The sequence below is a fragment of the Sander lucioperca genome, chromosome 24 (genome assembly GCF_008315115.2).
Source record: "Sander lucioperca isolate FBNREF2018 chromosome 24, SLUC_FBN_1.2, whole genome shotgun sequence".
NCBI classification, from domain to species: Eukaryota; Metazoa; Chordata; class Actinopteri; order Perciformes; family Percidae; genus Sander; species Sander lucioperca.
Genome location: NC_050196.1, coordinates 15,173,330 through 15,195,380, shown reverse-complemented (window position 1 = coordinate 15,195,380; position 22,051 = coordinate 15,173,330). Strand labels below are relative to the sequence as shown.

Genomic DNA, 22,051 nt, shown 5'->3' with positions numbered 1-22,051 from the left:
ACACTCTTGTGCCGTTTGGGTGAAAAAGACAAATGGACGGCTGAGTCAGCACTAACACATACATATGCGGCGTAATCAAGAAATATTGAGGGCAGTGTTCCATTGTAATTGGATCAAGAGAGAGAGGCAAATGCTGAGCGATGGCTCTCGTCTGCAGGGCAACAAAAAGACAACCGAGTTGCGTGGCCGTGGTGTTTGTTTCAGAAAGAGTCACGGCAAGACCCCCAAAACCCCCCCCCCCCCCCTTTTTTTCTTCTAATCACGAAACAGCCTATGTTTGTTTAACTTCGTTATTTCCCATTTTAACTGCGTAATGAGAGTCTTGTGGTGTGTGTGTTTGTATAGTGCTGCGAGTGTGTACAAACTAATTGTGTGCGCACAGTGTGTGTGCGTATACGGGTTTACAAGCATATGAAATGTATGGGTTTGTGCATGCATGCAACAATAAATGTGTATGAGTGTGTGCATCGCTGTATATGTGTTGTGTGTTCACAGTATGTGCACATATTACAGCCCATATATGTATGGGTGAATATAGGTTCTTACAACCATAATTATGTCCATTTATTGCATTGTATGTGTATCTTCATCTGTTATATTCATGCACCTATGAGTGTGTGTGTGTGTGTGTGTGTGTGTGTGTGTGTGTGTGTGTGCTCACTGTGCTGAGTGATCTGCTGAGCTCATTAAGGCGCTGCTTATTGCTCTGCCAGGGGTGTCAGTGACAGATTCCACTGTTTGGAAACACTCGGCCGCCCACACAGCCAGCCTGGCTCCACCACTGACACACACACACACACACACACACATACACACACACACACACACACACACACACACACACACACACACACACACACACACACACACACACACACACATACACACACACACACACACACACACACACAGTTAGCATTCCTCAGGGAGGAGGGGGGTGCGTAGCGAGGGAGACAGGACGGTGCTGGGACAGTGGCTGGAGGGACGGCGGGTCGATATGGATTTGTAATGGGGTCCAGAGTGGTCTGAGGGAAAAGGGATGCCCGTGGTTGTGAGTGTGCATTTGTGCACATGCGTGTGCACACAGAGGAAACGTGTATGTGTAAGCGCCTTTGAACTACGGTGTAGAGTGGCTCGGGTTAAAGGGATGCTGGTGGTTGTGGTAGTGTGGGTGCAGTGGTGGAAGAACATTTATATTCTTTACGAAAGTTAAAGTGGCAATTCAAGATAAAACTACAAGCATGGATCCTGTTACTTTATGTACATTGTATTTTTGGGGGCCTATGTGGTAAATTTGAGCAAGTTTATGTATTTTATTATTTTCGAGTCTTTTAAAGACAAATTAAAAGACTAACCTAACAAAAAAGTTCAAATTGGCTCAATTTCTTTCACAACACAATGAGACGACATCCAGCACAACTAAATGTATGAGAAAATTACTCTTTCCAGGAAATTCTCCTTCATAGTGCTGCATTTTCATGTCAGCTAAGCCTTTAAACCCATAGATGTATTATTCAAACTGGATTTCTTGATTTGTATTTCATCACAGTACTATCTTTAGTCTAAGGATGGACTAAAAGTGATCATTCTCCCCCCTTTTTCAGTGAAATTATTGATGCATAAGGCAGCACGTTAATGCTGTTGTTGGTCCAAATGGAGCTAAATTAAACCGCTTTATGCTGTGGGGTAGTTTAATCTGTTGCAATGTATCATACTTTATGAACTTATCATATGTTTTGTATGTAAAGCTTCAACTCCAGCCATCAGATAAAAGTAGTGGAGTGAAAACTATTTTCCCCTCTAAAATGTCATGTTGCAGAAAATGGAAATACCTACAGTGGGTCCCTCAAACGTTTACTCAAGTAAGAGTAAATGCTTTGTTATTCTGTGTATGAATGTACAAACATCCTGTCCAGGGTTCCAGCCATCAGCCACACTTTTCCTCCATGACATTAATCCCCTGCAGCTTGATCACAGATGAGCGACCAGGAGCGGCCGGGGGAGGCCAAGATGCGTCCCTTGAGCTCATTACTCGACCAGTCTAGGTGTGTGTTCCAAAACAGACATTAATCACACAGGAGGAGAAGAAGAACAACTTTGTTTCCTTCCCGTCTCTCCAGCACCCTGATGACGATTAGCATGCATGCTGTGTTTAAGCTTAGACATGCTTCTGAGAACTGCTATTTAATGTCTGATACAAGTGAGGAAAATAAGCGGTGTAAAAATCATTTGGAAACACATCAGAGAGTATGGATGGCTACAATGTATCCAGAAGATATTTAGCTGTCAACATGGCTAGACTCTTTTTGGGGGGGCTGAGGGGTGTTTTCTACATCAAGACGAGCAAAGGAAATACCAAGCTGTAGACAGGCAGCGTGTTTGTTTACCCAACACAGGCCCGCTCAGGATCTACACAGCTCACAACGCCCAGACAGATGCAAATCACATGAATGGTCACGCTGCAAGAGCCCCTCCAGAGACAGTGTTCATGTGTGTGTGTGTGTGTGTGTGTGTGTGTGTGTGTGTGTGTGTGTGTGTGTGTGTGTGTGTGTGTGTGTGTGTGTGTGTGTGTGTGTGTGTGTGTTGTGTCATTTAACTTCTGTGTGGCAAGATGAAGAGTGTAATGCAATGAAAGCGATAATGCACCTCTGTCATGTTTCATTTAGCAGGGGGATGGGGGTGAAACGATAGTCGGAATGGTGGTCCAGTGAGATTTTTCTTCCTCGTGGAACTCAGGAAATGCTTCATCAAGACTGGAATGAGCAGGATTAACGCTGCTGGAGTTAATCTTTAATTAATCACCAGTAAATCTTTAAAATGTACGTAACATTCCTTGTGTGATTATGGTACACAAATGGGGCTTTTATACCATGACAAATGTCAGTGGTATCCTCTATCTCACACCAGTGCTGCTACTGTTAGTTGTAGTTAAATTAACACCACATTTTTACAATCACAAAAGTCTGTTGTTTCCTGTCACGAGGAGGTCCCTGCTTTATCTATTTTCCCATTAGCATTTACTCATTTCACTGCTCGCAGAATAAACAGTTCCATCCTCCTATTTAGTGCCATAAAGTGGAGTTGGTAGTACACCAGTCGTTTATATAAATAATGTTATCTGAAACTCGATGTGGTAGTAGTTTAGTGATGTTTTAATGCAATACTTTCATCAAGACACCAATTAGCCGTGTTTCCATTTAATTGTCATGGGAATTTTAAACAAACTTTTGAAATGACGCCAAACACAAATGCGAATTAGGTGCGCTTCCATCAACATGGCTGTAATTTTCTAGCCTGGAAATCCAGACCCAAATCCAAAATATTAAGGGTCTGGCATTGAGTAATGAAAATGGCCCAACTCGAGGGGCAGCACCAAGCATGCATTTGAAAGTCCCACTGAACGCAATTGGATAACACTACGACCAATCACAACAATACACTGGGTGACGTATCCAGAGCCCCATACGCTTAGCTACCAGCGGAGCTAACTGGTAGATTAAACTGTCGTCATCTGTTTAACTCGCCTATTGCCCGCCGATATCAGACACACCGATGTGATTGGTGCAGCTCAGCTACAAGGGCATAGTTAATGAGCATCATTACTCAATGCCAGAGTGACTCGCTGAGCAAATTCAAATTGTGCACTCGCGAGAACTCTGGATTTCCAGGGTAGTAATTTGCATCAGCCTCAATTAACGGAGTAGAAGAAGTACACGTTGCCAAATGGAAATAAAACGAGTTGCCTTGGCCATCTAACCCATCTACAAGAGAAACACGGAGAGAGGTCTTCAGGAATTTTGTTCAATTGGGCAAGTTTTTATTGTTCTTTCATGTATTGTTTCATTCTGTCCGGGGACAAAGACATGTTTTGGGATAATGGCAAGTGGACAGTGGATACTGCTGATCAGTGCTGGGAGTTAAATGTTCTTTACGTCAGAAGTCATTCGGTGAATCCATTTCCATATCCTATTTAACGCATTAACTCTTTAACAAAGGCAAAAACCACCTCAAGAGAGCATAAAAAATAATTTTACCGTTTTCATACAGCTTTTCTTATGCGAAAAATATGTGAATGGAAACATGGCTATTGAAGCCTTGTTTTGCGCCATAAAGCAACCAAGCTGACTTCCCCCAAAATCAGACTTGGTAGTACACACAATGTAAAATGCAATGTACTGACCAATCGATGTACATGACAATGATCTACAATACCTACAGTCTCAAAACGTAGTAACATTTTTATATATATTAAAAAGGAAAAGAATTCTTAAAATCTTCCGAAACAATTGAAAATCCACCACCCAGTGGGATTCCCAATGCACTCCAATGATTTTCTTTTATTACATGTTGTTTTCTTAAAATCTGTGGTCATATATCCAGTACTATATTCTACTGCAGTGATATATTGTGTCTTGAATTCTTGAATCAAAATGCACCACGTGAAGTTGTACGTGAAGTCACTCACACTGGTGTATTTCTTTCATCTACTTAAAGAAACGTCATATTTTTTAAATCATCACTTCATCGCTGAGAGGACTCACCCTCTTATGACTGAAATGTTGTGAATTTCACACATTTTCACCTCTTCCTGTTTCCTCAGATAGATGAGAGGATGTTTTCCAAAGAGCCCTGAGCCAGAGGTAAATAGCATGGATGCAACCACTGTGACTTCCACCAGCCAAAACCACACAGGATCTTTCAACAATCCGAACCACACAGGATCTATTGCTCCTCTTATCTAAATGTGAGGATGTTTTCCAAAACTATTTGCAGCAGACATTAGTCAAAATAACTGCACAATTTCAGGAGTACAAAAAGGAGTCATGGCACATTCTCCAAAAGCTGATCTTGATGAAAAAACATCTTTTCATTGCAAAAAGAAAAGACAAACTCAACCTAAGTGTATAGACCTGAATATTCATGTCTGTTCGTACAAATGACAAAGCCAGAGTGACTGGAAATCAGAAGGAAAATGTAATATTCGGAAACAATGCTTAATAAAAGTGCTTTTCTTACAGAACAAAACATTCAAATTAGTGTCTGAGAACTCACTTAGACAAACAACAGTGGTAATTAGCCAGTATGCAAGACTCAGCTCTTAAACACAGCTAATTGCTTCGAGGAATGCAGATAATACCCCATTCAATCCAAATGCCAAGAATACATGTCACAAGTCCTATAAAACACTGCATATCCATGTTGTGAAACCACTAACAAAAATTGTTGATTGCAACAGCATAACTGCGGGAAAAGGTTAGATCCATTATGCTAAGTATAGATTTATTTTCTGAATAAATACAGCTGCTTAGCTTTATACTTAACCTTGAATGCTCCAGAAAAGAAACACGGAGGCTTATGGTGAGTGATATGTGGAAAAGGAGGCAATGCAGGGGAGACAGGCGTAGCATATCACTGCTTAAGCACTCTTGCCAAGTGTGCATGGGAATGCAGCTATGAAACAACCTTGAGGGAGCATCAGTAAAAGGCTTCATTAACCCATTCGATTAACCTCTTCCTCTCATAAGCTCCATAAAACTGATGCATTTATTTTAGCCGGGCCCGGACTTTGCGCATGAATCAGGGCTGGAGCGCTTGGCGTTTAAAGGACTCGGGAGACCAGTGTGTCCAAAGCCAGACATACTTAGTGAATCTTCGCCGAGATAAACTAGCAAATATTGACTTGTGTCGCAGGGCAGCAGCAGTGTCACCTCCTTAACTAATTGCTTCAGGGAGTTCATCATCATGTTTACTCCTCACTGACAGAAAAGATAAGAAAAAGATGCAACTCCATGCTAACAACCAAGCTATGGGTAGATTTTAATGCATTTCTTACTGTAAAAAAAAAAAAAAAAAAGAAGGGAAAAACACCCACTGATTTTTTCAAAAGCTCTGTTTACCAAATTCCAGCAGTGCCTGAAGGTTTCTGATGAAGGTTTCACAGATTGATTTACTTACCCACTGACGGCTCCTTTGAGATATTTTAGAGTCTGGATTCCTGGGTAGTAAAGTGACCTCTAATGGATGGATTAGGCTAAGTCATTCACTTCAGAGGGCACACAAATATACTTTGGGAGTGTATTAGATCTCTTTGGAGCTTAGTATGATCAAATTATTGCATTAGACCGGTCAACTTATCCAATTAAAGTTGTAAAATGCATGGCTCTCGCCCAAGCGAGGCGGCAGATCCTTGGGGCGTTGGAGGGTTTGCGGGAGGCTGAACCCTATCCACCTCCTCATCGACAGAACAGGCCTCGCCACATAATTCAGCTGAGGATTACAGCCTTTCATATCGCTCAGACCGCCGGCAGCACACAGGCGTCTTTGAGGCCAGATATGCCTTGTAGTAACATCAGCAAGATCCAGATTTGTAAAGCTGTTTCCCAGCTCGTGCTCCTGTGGTCTTTTACTCTGGTGTGTATATACACATACTTGTTTTTCTCTCTCATTTAACCTCCCATCCTCATAAGGATAAGGACATTTTTTTCTTACATTAGTTTCCCCTAATTGACACATTTAGGGAACACTCAAAGTCACTCAAAGTGCTTTCAAAGACATTTTTGACGTCTTAAACTAAAACAAGTAGTAGTCATTTGTACTGACTAAAGTGATTAGTGGCTTTGTCATTTTAATAGCTTAAACAATTAGGAAACGTTGGAATAAACTAATCCAAATGACACAATGGGAGTGACACTGACAAAGGACAAACATTTTACAAAACTATACTTTAAAAAAAAACCAACATTTTCAGTCAGTTTTTGATTATGCTTTTAAATCCAAAATCTCAAATACAACGATGTCTGAACAGGCAAGAACTGTTGAGCAGTTGCAGGAAAAAGCTGGTCACTTTTCAATTCAACCCACAAGCAAATTCACTTACACAAAAAAAGTCCTATTACCTATAATCCCTCAGCTAAGCGCACATCTGATCTGACCTCCACTTTCTATCTGTGCCGTCTTCAAAGCTCCATTGCTCTATGAACATGACAAATAGTTTATTGATCGGCAGATGTCGTCGCTAATGTCCTTTTGGCTTGGGCTGCAGCTGCACGCTTGCTCCACGCAACCTGTCCTAAGCCCCGTGGATCTCCCGCTGAGTCCCCTGCGTCCCCCCTCCACACCTCCCAGTCGCTCTGGGCAGGGGCCCCCTGCCTGCCGGCCGGCCACCCTCCTCATCCCTCCCTGTCCCTCCATGTCCTCCAAGGTGTTGAAAGGGTCACAGACAAACACCATCTGCTCCGGCAGGCAGAAAACGGCAGGTGAGGCCAGCTTCGGGCCATGTGACCTGATACTGGCCACGCTCTACCCACTTAAAAACAAGGTCAGAAGAAGATCCAGGGGAAAAACAAACAGTGACAAATCAAGAGTGGGAAAATGAGTGGAAGCAGAGATAGAGTGGGAAAAAAAATCTAATCTACATTGTTTTAATCCACGGTGAAGATTACACAGTCACAGTGCCTTGACACAGCAGCTTGTCAGAAAGAGGTCATGCAAACTCACTCCCCGCCCGTCATGCTTTTTAACACTGCAGAACATCCATATGTCTCTCCTACACATGTCTATCACTCAGCAGAAGTCTTTAATAAACTTTTCCATCTAATTTACAACTTCCAGCATTTCAAGGCCACCACTAATGATATTGTAAAGCTTAGAAAAGACATTTGATCATATTTAACGACTGCAAACAAATGCTGAATGACTGGAAACCCCGGGTCAGTGTCCTACTGTACGCTGCATCTACTGTTGCCAAATTTCGATTTGCTCCATCTGATGTTGACACTGTGCCGCGGAGCTTTTGTTTCCGTCTGTCAAGGACGTGGTCGCATTGAATAGCGGGAGCAGGAAAGGCTGGCCAGCATCCCACTGGGGTTTTGTGCTTCATCGAGCAATGATGCTGCGACTAGAGCGTGAGGGACTGTGTGTGAGTGTCTGTGTGTGCATTGGGCTTTAGGATGTTGAAGATGCAGCAGATGCTTTTGACATATAGTCAAAAAACAAGCTGAAAACTATCTTTAGTTCATGTATTTGTGTAATCAAAAATCTCTCCTTTGTTAAACGCTGGCAGCCTGTAGGCTTGCAATGTGGCTCAAAGGTTAGATATTTCGTAGAGCATTCCTTTGAGGCTCAGAATCTCGCTTTTAAGTAAAAAAAATACTAACCACAGCAAAAAAGAAAGTCCTGCATGCTCATTTGACACAACGACAAGGAAATTTGAAATACCCACATCCTTACTTACTCAAAAAAGTAGTCCGGTTTAAAAAGAAGTCATGATTGTCAAATCTGTGTACTTCACCAGTGTGAAACTACCCCATAGTATGTTACAATGAGAGACATGAATGCAGTGGGTCATTGGGTCATGAGGTAGGGATGCGGAGAACTAGAGGAATGTAAGGGCTTCTCTTTCTCCTATTGACGGATTGATGGGCCCCATATTCTGAGGGGTGGAGGGAGACATCTATTGCGTCGTGAGATGCTGCTTAATAAGGGCAAAGAGGCGTTTTTTTGAGTTGCGGTCTATGTTTTAGCTGAACAAAAGGCTTTTGTGAAGTCATTTATCACTGTCGACACTCTGAATTGGCCAACACTGGAAAATAAATTAGTACAAATCCTGCCTGGTGGTATGTTGTTTCTAAAAAAAACTGTTTGCATCAAAGCACAAGCTGAATATGTGGTGGTCTATACAATGATGGTTGCATCTCAACTGTGCAAAAGTCATACTTTCCAGCGTATCCTGTGGAAGACAAAATGAAGCACTGGTGCTCAATGGAAGCTGGCATTGTCTTCATTTTCTGGCACTTGCCCTCAGCACTAACCAGCATGTGATGTACTCTTATCTTATCCTCAGTTTAAAAGGATGCACTTCATATGGCAAATCATACTTTAAGTTTGAAGTAAGTTTACACCAGACATCTTCTCTCTGGGTGGAAATAAATCCAGCTTTAGTGTGACATATTCTCAATATTCTGAGGTCAGAGGCATTCTGAGGTCAGAGGCAGAGGCACTAAACCTTACACATCAAACTTTTGTATTAATGTCTATAATATTAGAGCATGCATTTTACTGCTGATAGTGGGTAAGAAGACCACTCCAATCAATTGGAGTCATTACAAGTTCATGGCTTTGAAACCACTTGGTCCGCTGGCCCAAACACAGGTCAGTCCCCACACAGACATTTCACAGACATTTTGGTCTTTCTAAGTGGCCATTAGGTCACCCCGGGTGTCACTAAAGATGACTCCTGTCTTATAAAGAGGGGTGGGGATGACATAGACGGGAGGGTCATTCCTTTACACATCACTTCCTTTATTAAGGGGCTGCCCTGGCCTAGTAAAGGGGATGGTCAGTGGCCATTCATCCCAACAAGCCACCTACCCTGAGACCCCTATACCCCTGTGTCCAACCCCCAGCCCCTCTCTGCTCACTCAGGGGGAAAATTACTTTGAGCTGGGAGAATACAGCTCCATTGAGATGGAGAGAGGGTTGTACAAAAGAGGGTAAAGTTTAAAAAATTGTCTCTACTTTTTGTATGGGGGCAGTGCATCGCTGGAAGGGCTAGGACGATAGCAGCATGGAGGGGACAAGGTCATTAGATTGGCATCTCCATAAGCTCTTCATTCCCATTGTCAGGGCAAATCTGCTCCATAGGACCTCCATGAGAAATGCCCCCAGTCAACCCCACACTGGGACCAGAGTCTCCCCTTTGTCTGCCACTTTCTAGTGTGCTTCCAACACAAAAAAAGCATTTCTCAAGAACAGCGCACAAAGCTTGTCTAGAGCTCAAAACCAAACAACATTGTTCTGCTGCCTGTGGTCGGGAATGGATTGCAGGCAGCTGCTGATATCCTTTGGCCATAAAACATCTGCCAGAAAATGTTAAGAACCTCTTACCTTCGGACATTTCGACGCTCCTCCTCAAGCTGTTTCAGAAGCTCGTCAATGCATTTGTTGGCGTCCATGTATTCCTGCCAGAAAGAGACGAGAAAAGCCAAAAGTAAACAATGGAGTCAGTGTGCAAACGCTCATACAGGTTAATTGGAAACACGGGTAGATTCAACCAAGGTCTTCATCCTAAACATTATCAACTGAGAGGCTGATGCATGAGATGCTGTAAAAATGTTTTCATAGAAACAGCGAAACAGAACACAAGTACTTTTGAAAAGGTGCGATTAATCAGTTTAGTCTCTCTTTCTCTCTGTGTGTAACTCCAGAAGCACCTCCTGGTAACTTTTAACGGCTGGAAGCCCAGAAGCGAGCCCAGCTGTGTCATGTCAGCTGGGAATAGCTCACACTCACAAAACGTGCGCTACAGAGTTACAGCACGGACAAAATGAGCTAAGGCTAAGAGCAAAATGGAAAAAACAGATGTCAGGATTTCTTGGCTACAGCCTAATGATTTGCCTCTTAGTGGTCCGACTACATAAAGCAGAAGGGGGAAGTGCAACTGTAAGAAATATCCACATAGGCACCATACTTCAACCATCTGGGTTTTTCACCTACAGTACATAACACAGCCAGTTGTGACTTGACGCTGTCAGATCAGTGTGGTCTAAGTTTCAGACTAATTAATTAGATGTTAGCTTGACAGCTCATGACGCATCTCCTGGGTAAACGGTTATCTCAGTGGGACAGATGCTCTCCATTGATTTCGAGACAGTCTGGTCATGTGCCAGCAGAGTGTAATCAAATAATGGTGATTCCCATGAAGAGGTCACTCGGTCAGGAATCTCAGTCAAGGAGGAAAAAGTAGTATCTGTGAGACATTTTTTTGTGCACTCTGTTCAGACCAGAAAGTACCCTCCTCTCTCTCTGTTTTTTTTTTTTAATTGCCTGCCCTTGAACATCTATTTTTCTTTGCTGTTGTTGTAATCTCGGTTATCTAGTTAGTCAGTAGCAAAAACATAAAGCCCATCTGAAACACAAACAGATTCTTTTGAAAAAGAACTTCTGAAACCGCATTAAAAATCGAAAAACAAACACTGTGCCTGCAGCAACTTTTCGGAGAACCCCTGTTGTGATTCCTTGGAATTGAAACATCAGCATGTGAACAAAAAGCGGTGAGGTCTATATGGAAATGCGACTTTTGGAACAATAAGACATATCAAAACAATGCATATTTCATTGATGATATATTTCATAAAATGATACAGGTTTACTCTGTATCTAAGCCTTTAAGCCTTTAACACAGCTGCAGAACTTTTAATGATTTGCCTGAGGACAGATTCTGACCTCCCTGTGACCCACCTGACCAGACTTAAAGTACGCCTGCTATCACTGCATGGGCTTTTTTTAACCTGTGGCCTTGAGAGTAAACTTGCATTAGTCCAGATGTTCAGAAGCACAAGCGGCTAGTCTAAATACAGTAAGCGCAGTTGTTTTGTCTCCCCACTCCTCCTGGGGTGCCGCTCTCCCACTGCTTCTTCTCAAGCAATCATCGCACTTAATCTCACATCTGAGTCCGCCACTCAAAGACACCCGTTACCACCAGCTTGCCCCGCAATGCCAGCAGAACATGGCAAAGGCCCAGGCTTCATGTTGAGTTGCACGTCGAGGGCACTCTGGGTGACCATTAGGCAAATAGGGCCGACGCCAAAGCACAAAAACAGATCAATGCTTGACAGCATGGTGCCACATTTTGCAATTTCTGTCAAACTTTCCACTATTGAAAAAAAAAAGACAACAAAATAACCCCTTATATCATCTCTACCATCATCATCATCATCATCATGTATTTTAACTTAACCAGTGTGACAAATCTTACGTTTGGAAAGCAACCAATTTCAGTGTCCCAAAGCCATCTGCTAGTCTCAGAGTGCCACAGCACGCCGCCAGAATGCCACTCACACCCGAGCTGGAAAGCCATTAGCCCTCAGCTAAGTTCTCAAAGTAAAATTTACTGTTGGCTCCAACAGCAGTTAATCAATAGCAAAACTCGAGGCAAATTATTTTGCTTTTGTTGCTCTTTTGAATTTGTCCTAAAATCTTGGGGTAGATGGGATGAAGCGGGTCGCTGTGAAATATGTTTTGCAGAATGTCTTCCAAATATCAGAAACAATGGTGTTCTGTAGTAACAGCAAGGCCTTGTGCATTATGAATTATAGCATCTTTTATTCTCACTCTGCCATCTCATCAAGAAAAACGTGTGACTTTTTTTTCTCTCAAGCAGACAAAAAAAAAACTGTCTGGGGTGAAACGTCTGTCTCTGAAACACCATTAGCAACACGATCCCATAATGACTACGGCTGCTGCACAAAGGGGAACCTTCTTCGCGAAAGCCCCATGTCAGGGGAAATATTTACAGGCCACATCAAACGTGAGGTAAAGCTGCCTAAGTCTGTGTTGTCATCGCGTAGACCTCTCCTAATGACAGGGCACTGAAATAATCCGCAGCGCACATGAAGGAATGCAGAGAATGCGGCGTGCTTGTTGTCATGTGAAATAGGAGGGTATTTAAAGCGGAGATTTAAAGCATGACTCATGTACGCAATGCCGCGTGTTATATCTTCAGCCAGGCATTATTTCTGACGGTTTTACGGCGTGAGTGAAAGCTGCACTGTTCCCACGAGGCCCAGGTGCTCATGTGTAGACTGAAAAAAAACATTGAATTTACTGACGTGAGACTTTATCGGAGGCATATTTCTCAGGTCCAGTGCTCTCTCGCAACTGCAGTACAGCCCAACAATTCCTTACAGTGGTTAAAACGTTCTAAGAGCTGTAAGCTCATAAGGAATGCGTAATCACCTCCAAAATATACTTAATCATAAAGAGACAAACTGACAGAATAGACCTTCAGGAGACTTTGTGGTGAATAAAGTTAACTTGAGTGGGCTTTTGATCGACTACTACATGTCATTTTTATATTAAATTGATGTTTCTTAAATTCAGGACCTGGTGGATTTGATTTCCAATAATTGTAATTTTTCAGGGTGCATAAATGTCTAAAACTATACAAGTTTAAATCTCAATGCACACGAAATCTCTGGAAGTTATTCTTTATTTGTATTTGTCCTACGCTCTATCAGCTCCGTAAATACACTTTTTGTGCCTCTGAAATTGTATGTGCCATTTTTAGGTGTATACACAATATAGAGTTTTGCTGTTGAGCAGGTGCTAAGCTCGGGTTAACCTGGCAAGTAATGTGTTTGCTGATGTTGCTGCTCTATGACCGCAGCTTCTCACTGATGTTCATCCGGCCGTGTTTACTCATGTGTGTGACAGCGACAGATAAGGAAGAGCTCGGTAGCTGCCAAGGAAGGAGCCTCCCCGCATCGTGCGCACGGCTTGAGTCCCACATCCAGACCCCTCCGACTGCTCGTGTGCCTTTATGAAATTTTAAAATATGAGCGCCATCTCCCAATGCTTTGGCACTGAGGAGCAGGGAGGGGGAAAAGAAAAAAAGAAAACACACTTGTGCTAAAATCCAAACAGACAGACAGACATACTGACTGGTCCAGATTTTTCAGTAATAAAACATCAGATGCATTATTCATCCATATGAGGCTCGCTAGCACGCTTTGCTCTTTCACACATTCTTGAAGATTAAGAGGGATAGAATCGCATCCTAGACAAGCGTCTGGTTCTTATATAGGCTTCTTTGGAGTTGACTGGAAAAAAAAACAAATAAACCTTAAGCTAGATAAAACTCTGACCTAGTTGCTGCCGAGGTCAGGGTGCGTTCCTTGAAGTCCTAGCTACGATGAGTTCCCACCACCTTGATGTGTCTGCAGATCAGAGGCTGAGGCTGGCGTTACAGATAAGACACCTTATAGAGGAGTGCAGCCCCTGCAGTGACCTCTGGGGATAAGACCCTGCCAAAGAAGGGGTCACAACCTCTATCCCTCAACCTATCTCTGCTTGCCACAAATTCTGCACATACTGATGACATGCCAGCATGACCTCTGGGACTGTATACCAACTGCAACCCCTGAGCTGCAGGTTTGACTAGTAGGCACAGTGGAGCTCCCATGTGGACTACTGCAAGTCAAAAGTTATGCTAATAGAAAGTAAGGATTTCTTTCTGGGTGTATGTCTGTCTATGGCACACTTGAGAATGAATTAGGACAGTGACTTTTCAAGGTGTTGGAGATATATAACATCTGATATGGCTGTTAGTCTTGGCCTCCTTCCAAAGATACGACTGGATTTGCAGCCAAATACTCCTGCCATCCAATACTATAATATAATAGTTTATGTGTACATCGTTTGCAAAGATGTAAACCAAGCAAATTCAATCAGCATCAATGAAAACGTATTCTAATATAATTTCAAATGACTGTGATCCTATCGTTGCGAGGTAATGAACTAATCAGTATGACTAATGGCCTCGGTGTGCAGATTTCTAGAAACCTGCCTCTGCGTGTAGCAGGTCTCTGCATATCAGCCAGCCTTGGTTAAATTCATTAGTCTTATCAGCATGTTCTGAGGCTCTGTACTGATGATCCTTCACTCTGAGGTCGTTACTCACATCTCAAAGACCTGGTATCATAGTATCAGCCCAGCCATCGAGCTCTCATATCCTCAGAGCCTGATAACTCAGCCGATAGCCCTGCTTTTTATCAGGGGAGAGGGCAGCTACTCAGGTTAATACGTGTGGTTTTTCAATTGGTGAAAAAGATACTGAGATCTGTGGGCCGTCAGCTTGATCTGTAAAGTATGGGATGTCAGGGATGGAGGTGATCCTGGATGTTTTTATCACGCTGCTGTTGTGTAAAGGAGACGACTGTTTCATCTATCAAAATGATTTAATGGATTCATTAAGTAAATTGTTGATTGATATGATTAAAAGGTTGCCAAACCGAAACACAATCATTTCCCAAGAGTTACCTAACCCTAATTATACCCACACTTAAAATCCTTAAGATTTCAGTCCTGGTTGATATGGCAACACCACTGATCCACTGAATAAAATAGATCTGCTGACTGTGTCTTTGTTTTGCATATGCATTTACTAATCACAGTGATAAATACATTGTTTTTCCTGTAGCTGCTTCACAACAAAAGCTACCTTTTGTTTCACCAGCTGAATGCTTTTGTGTTAGCAGTATCTTAATAATACAGATCTGACACAGTCTAAAGAGAGTGAAGTAAACAATGAAATCGATCTTGAACAGTAACACTGGATTTCTTGTGAATTCCTCATGTGTGAAGTTAAATCCAGCACTGGAATGGCAGACTCCGCCATAAACAATTAAGCTACTATATAGAGAGGTGACTGCACAAAAATGCTGGCAATAGTATAAAAACTGGCATCTAATTTCATGAAAATCTTCAGGATAATAACTTCAACCTTTATACTTTAAATATGTTTTAGCAGCCTAACCCAAACCATATCTCACCATAGTTTATTTGCCATAACCACAATCTTTCTGTAGATATTGTGGAAATGGAGAATTCATCCAAAACTTGGCATTCAACGTAATCCAGGGTTTTGCAGAATCATTATCGCCGCATCATCTCTCAATTAATCTACCAATCTATTATGAAGACTAACAAATAATCAAATCAAGCTCTGACGACCTTACAGTTAATGAACTGTAAATTAATTAATTATGCTAAAACTGAGCTGAGCACCATTCAGCCCAACTGTACCCAAACCCTCAATGACTTTGAAGCTGTGGAGGCTCATACAGTAGCCTTATTGAGTCGAGGACATTCGTGTAACAAATGCCTCCAGTGAGCAGGATATTCTTCATCTGCCTACCTGCCCCAAATGGAGGAGTGTCGGGGAATATGGATTACTTGAGATACAAAAGGGAGCCTGTTCATCATCTAGGGTGAGTTTCAGCAGTTTGGGTTATCTGATGTTCTTCCTCCAGCACCACCTATGGCCGGGCCCAGCCCAAACATCAACACCTCGACACTGTCAGGAATCCAAATCCCTGCAGATTATCTTTCCAAACATTAAGATACGTCTAATGCTCAAATAACCCTGGGTCTGTTTGGGCTCCTCCTCTGCTCTTTGGGTTTGACAGAGTGGGTCATTCATGCCTGTTGGGAACAGTGGCAAAGCTGTTCACCGGCCAAATCTCACAGGGGAGAGTTGAAAAAGTAGCAGAGGAATGAATTACATCGGACCTGACATCGCTATTCGATCACTTCCACAGAGCTACCTGTGTGGAGGAGCGGACGAAGGATAACAGACCTACACCAGTGCATGCATGTGCAGTTTGGAGTCTTTAAATCAAGACAAGTCATTTTTATCCCAAGCAGGCAAATGTGGTGGGTAGGGTTGGGTATCGGTTGGGTTTTTTCCAATACCGGTGCTAAAGCGATACTTTTAAAACGGTGCCGGTGCCTAAACGGTGCCTGAACCGAAATATATATAATATATTTATAATGTTTATAATATAAAATATTAAAAAAGGAGCACAAAATGACAGTTGGCGACATTAAAGAACGGCTTGTTTATTGCTAAGGCCATATGGTCAAAATTTTATTTTTTGATTAATAATGTAATAACAATAACTTATGCCGTGCAGCGATGCTTCTGAAAATAAAAAAATCAGGCACCGAAATAAGGCACGGAAATTTTTGTTCTTATTCAGTCTCGTTACTACCGTTTACGTCGGAACCGGGGCCCTATTGGCACCACGTTTCGGTACCCAACTCTAAGTGGTGGGTAATTTATATTTCAACATAAAAGCTCCAACAGATTACACAATGAACAGAAGAGCGTATGGAGAAGTTGCCATGTAGTTCTTCATACCTGCTTCATTTTGTCTCTGACTTTTGTCTTAACACTTGTTATCTTGCTTATAAATTGGTCTGGATGACATTTCCCATAATATACACAGGAGCAGGAGGTTTGTGACAAATGGCATGCATTCAATGAATTAAACTTTGTATTAATATTTCTCATATTTCTCATGCACACAAATAAAACACAAAACAGATATTTTTGATATCCACCCCTCTCTCTGTTGCCTCTATCTCTTCCCCTATTATTTTGCTGTCAGCCTCAGTTTTAAATCTGCAAAAACACACATCAGGGAGGAGTGGTCGAGGAATTCTGCTTTTTGGAATGAAAACAAACACACAGTGTGTCCACGCTGGTACCGATGTTTCCAGACAGGATGGGAATCAAGGAAACAGGGAGCGTACATGGGGTAGAACTCCATGTTGTGCCCCTGCCCAGATTTTTACAAGCCTGGGGGTTGCTGGGTTTTTATTATTATCTGGGGGCCAATATTCAGCCAGGTGTACTTGAAAAGGGAGGGAGAGTGGTGGTGACAGAAATGAAAAGGAAACCTGGACCTGGCAACCCACAGGAGCACGGGGAAAATAAAGAGGCTGCTGTAAGGAAGAGAGAAAGGATCAGAGAGGTTAGAGAGACGAGAGCAACAAAGAGAGGGGAGGACATCAAAAATTGGAAAGACGATAAATCCTCAGCTGTGTTGACAGACTAGTGTAAAAGGCACAATGAAAAAAAAACAGAGGATAGCCAGAGTAGGGCGTCAACAAACACAGGCCAATGACTTTCTGAATTCACATTTACCAACTCAATATATCTGGTTGAAATTGCAGCATTGAAATGACTACCAGGTCATTTTCTGTGACTCCTTCCACGCTCACAAACCTCTGTGTTCCTATCCTGCACCAATGACACAATGTCTAACATAAAGCCTACAGAACCCATCCCCCTCTAACTGAGCAACAGTAGCCAAAAAGCAGGACTGGGTTCATATTTAATTGTATAATCCAATGACGACAGCTATTATTAATTGACAATATCTGATACACTTGACGTCAATGATTGAACCCAAACATCAGTGAGCCCCTGAACCAAAGGAAACAAAGAGAATGGGAGAACGTGAGTTTGGAAAGTGACAGGGGGAGAGGCAGATCAGAGCGGATGGCTGATACTAAACAGATGTTGCTTGGTTCACAGGGGGAAGTTGGGCTTCTGTTTATGCAGGCCTTGACTGACAGGCCCCGCACCTAACCGAGCCACAGTGAAGCTGCTTCATGCGCGAGAACCGAGAGAGGGCTGATCAAGTATCAGTGACTGTGTTCCTTCACGGGAAATTAGTCACATTATAGATTGAGTAAAAAGCCCTCAAGAGGATCCATTCAGCATTATCTGCACTGTACAACTCGCCTCTCCAGAATTTCTCGCCTCTTCTCATTTTACAGTTTGATGTTGTGCTTTGTGTCATCGTGTTGGCCAGTGCTTACTTCACACTACGCTTTAGTAGTTTTGTTCTGGCTCACTGGTTTGTCAATGGTGCTTTCTATATATACACAGATATTGTATACATGTAAGCTCTCAACAAAAGAATGAGATGGTACCTGAAACTGTGACCCTAACTGATGGCATCAAGTAAAAAAATCAACAAAGCATTACTTACTCTAAAGTTCTTCTGAGCGGAAAGGAGAGGATAATCCAACAAATACAATTAAGTCTATTCAGCAACATCTCATTACCTCCAAGCTTATGTTTTTTTCGACAGATATTTCTTGCCCAAGAGACTTTGTCAGATTTCCTGACATTTCATGTGTATTAGCTCCAGGCCTCAGTTTTATCACAGCTTCTCCTCTGTTTAATCCAGAGGCTGATTTATTGACGGGGCCTGTCTGTGCGCAGAGTCTGCCGACCCAGGTGCCGGGCAGATGTCGAAGCAAGCGTGGAGGCAAAGCGTTGCATTCCTGCTCGAGAAAGCATTAATGTCAGTGTCTGATTTTCGTTTCTCTCCGTCTTCCTGCTTTGGGATGGGGAGCGGAGATAGCGCCTGCAGGCATGCAAGGAACCATAACCGGGAAAATGGTAATGTGACAAGAAGACGCTGTTTGTTTGCGGTCCTGTCATCCCCGAACCCACCTGTGCCACTCATGCTTATCAGATCCACATTTCCTATCTGACCTGACAGTGAAGGAGAGCAGATCAAGATACAGTGAGGTGATTTCTTTTTTTAAATGGGGGAGGTAGAAGAATAATAATGAGAAAGGTGAAAAGAGATGGGTTGTGGTGACTTTTGACCTGTACCGCAGGACTCATTGCAATGATCATTCCCGTGATCATGAATTATTCCTGTGGCGATGCACAGAGGGTGATCTCTGAGTTTTTGCTCAGCGCATCTTCTCAGACAGACTGTGGGGGTGGCAGTAGCCTCAGGGTTAACAAAACAGGTTTGTGGCCAAAAGGTTGCCCGTTTGATTCTGAGGGCTATAAATGTGCATGGGGGGAAGTGAATAAGTAATGCACACACTTCTCTAAACAGATACTGTATGCCTCTGACCGACACAGCGGGGTTAACCAATAGCCTACATTACACACAACACTGCAGTAGTCCCGGCAAAGGTGGTGTAAATCTAGGTAACCCTCCATCCCTGAGGCATTGCTGTAAATAAGAGTGTCCTTAGTGAACTTGCCTTGTTAAATAATACATGTTAGGCAATGCCTTCTTTTGTGCATGTTCATTGAAGCTTCAGTCTTACATTGCTGTGCTTTTGATAGAAACAATACAGTGATCATTTGAGGATCACAGGCACTGAATTTCATTTAAAGGGTCAGTCTAACTAAATTACAAAAACAGATATTTTCAGCCGTAGCCATGTAGCTATCCTGTAGAGTGATACATCTGTAAGTTTGTCCTCTACATCGCCCTTTCACATTACACATAGACACCCATTGGTTTAATAAAAAATCTTGATTAGTGCAGCTTTAAAGTTTCAGCATAACCAAATCTATCATTTAAGCTGAACATAATTTTCTTTTCTTGTGTTAATGTTGACACATTTAACTTATCAAAAACAAATACTTCCAGCCTAGCATGCAACCGCCCTGCAGGGTTTTCAGGTTTATCCAAACTTTGCGAGCGAGGACCATTTTGTGAAACGTGATGCCGCCACCATTTGCATGTAAAACAGGCTCCCGTATAGCAGACAGACCACAAAGCTCACAGGAAGTTTTTTTTGTTCTTATATTTCAGTTCCGATGTCAGGGCAGCAATTTTGGCTTGAAGAGATCATCTACACCCTACTTTGGCTGCATCTATTCCATGGGTTAATGTGAACAAAGAGCTCTCAGTGCAGCAGCTCGCCGCACTCCGTCAAGTGATCTGAGAGAGGACGGAGAGTCCAATAATTCAGCAGCATAAAATATTTAAATCGGCCATCATCGACTTTTGAAAGGCATTATTGCAGCCTATTTCAGGGGGCTTTTTACAGTCAAAGCTCATCCATGGTGGGAAGAAATTTTAATATGAATCTGGGGCCAACCACACACTGTATTTATATAGTTAATGGCACTAAATCCTTGTTATCATCTCAAGTGGAGTCTTATTTTTAGCAGCCATATTTGTTTTATTTCTTCCAGATGGGAGCTGGGGAAGAATTCTCTGTTTCTGTTTAAGCCTCTCAGACGGGGTGACATCAGTGGACTTGAATACTCTGTCACAGGATTGCAACATATTGGATTTCTCTGTGTAAAGAACTTTTGAGCCCCCCCCCAAAAAAAATATGAAACAAGAATGTCAAAGGTCTATCTGATAAACAAATTAAATTTCCATCGTTATCATAACTGACCGCCCGAACAGGAGCCTCGATTCAAATATTTGTTTGTATTGAAAGGTTTCTTCGTGGCTTTCATATCCTGAGAAGTTTCAGCACTCTTTGAGATATTTTAGGATCAAAATGTGATAATTCCGCTACTGTGGGAAAATGTCGCAGTGCAAGGACATGAATTTTCCTTTGCTTAGGCCAGCTATTTGCTCTTACAATAACAACACTGTTCTATCATTATTATTTGTTTACTCAGCTAACCCTCTTTATCTGGGGCAGCCCCCCATTTAAGCGAACACTCTCGCATTCTCTGAACTCTCTGGAGGCCATTTCTCAACCCGGGGCCCTCCAATAGGCTGATTGAAGTGAGTAGCGGCTTCATTCTGAGGGGTTACAATAGATCACCTATTAGATGCCCCCTACCACTGAAAGCATTACCTTCAGCATGAGCCATGGTATTATACATGGCCTGTATAATACCATGGCATTGAACGGAACACGCTAGAGCGTTCTGCATTGTTTCCCTTGTTGTCAGAAGTTGGGCTCACCACATTGGTCGTATTATTTAGAAATCCACTCTATGGTAGGCTAAAAAACCTGACTGTTACATTTCTTGAATGGATAACAGATATGTGGAAAAAACACAGAGTTTTGGTAAACATTAGGGCTGCTCGATTATAAAAAATATTATTCATCAATATTGATATCACAATTATTTAACACTATTACTCATTGACTTTTGGAAAGATGTTGCTTTTTTTTAACTTAAAAAAACAGTGAAACAGTTAAATCAACAGTGAAAACAAATTCAACTGTGAAATTTATTTTCATTCAGAACACAAGACAAAATAGCTAACCTGCAAAACGTACTGTAAATTTGATTAATTGCCCCAGTGAACATACAGTTAACTTTGCTTTTTATGTACAAAATGAAGAGATTAACCCATAGTGAAAATAATGGTCAGTTGCAGCTCTAGCTAAATCAGCACTGAAACTGAAGACACAATTATGGGAGTCAAATATTGAACTCAAATCAAATGTTTCTTTCAACATGGTCTTATGAGGGAACAAATTGCTATTTTCTGTATTGTTTTGTTGCACGTCAGAAGTTGATACCTGATCACACTGTTAGTGTAATGAGGCCTGAAAGGGACTAAGTCCGTCTGAATGGAAGCCCGATGAGAAAATGAAGAGCTTTCACCATCGCCTCATTCCATCATCCCCTCTGAGTACTTGCTGCACATAAGAGGTCCATTTACAGTGAAACGTATCCTGAGTCCATTCAAATGCTTTCCATGTTCCCAGTGTACACAGACCCCATGCTGGAGTTGAGCCATGCGAGCAGTCGGGGAAGTGGGTCAGGGGAGAAAGGCTTAATAATGCACTAATTCAGCTGGTTCGACTTGAGTCTCATAACCCCCCTCCTCAACGCTGAGGCAGAAATGAGACAGAGGAAGGGCGGGGAAGACAGAAAATCCAACCAGGAAGTGCCTCTTAATTAAAGCTTGTTTGTATGTGAATAAATTGGAGGGGCAGGGTTGTACTGCAATATTTAATA

At 42.3% G+C, this 22,051-nt stretch overlaps 1 protein-coding gene across 5 annotated transcripts in view; it reads right to left on the bottom strand.

Moving 5' to 3' along the window:
* The window catches only part of LOC116044473 (nck-associated protein 5-like), a 127,403-nt gene that overhangs the window by 78,392 nt on the left and 26,960 nt on the right, over nt 1-22,051 (bottom strand). For all 5 annotated transcript variants that reach the window (XM_031291698.2, XM_031291690.2, XM_031291692.2 and 2 more), the window contains one exon: nt 9,886-9,959. In XM_031291698.2, the coding sequence (XP_031147558.1) occupies nt 9,886-9,959 (74 nt within the window). The remainder of the gene's footprint in view (nt 1-9,885; nt 9,960-22,051) is intronic.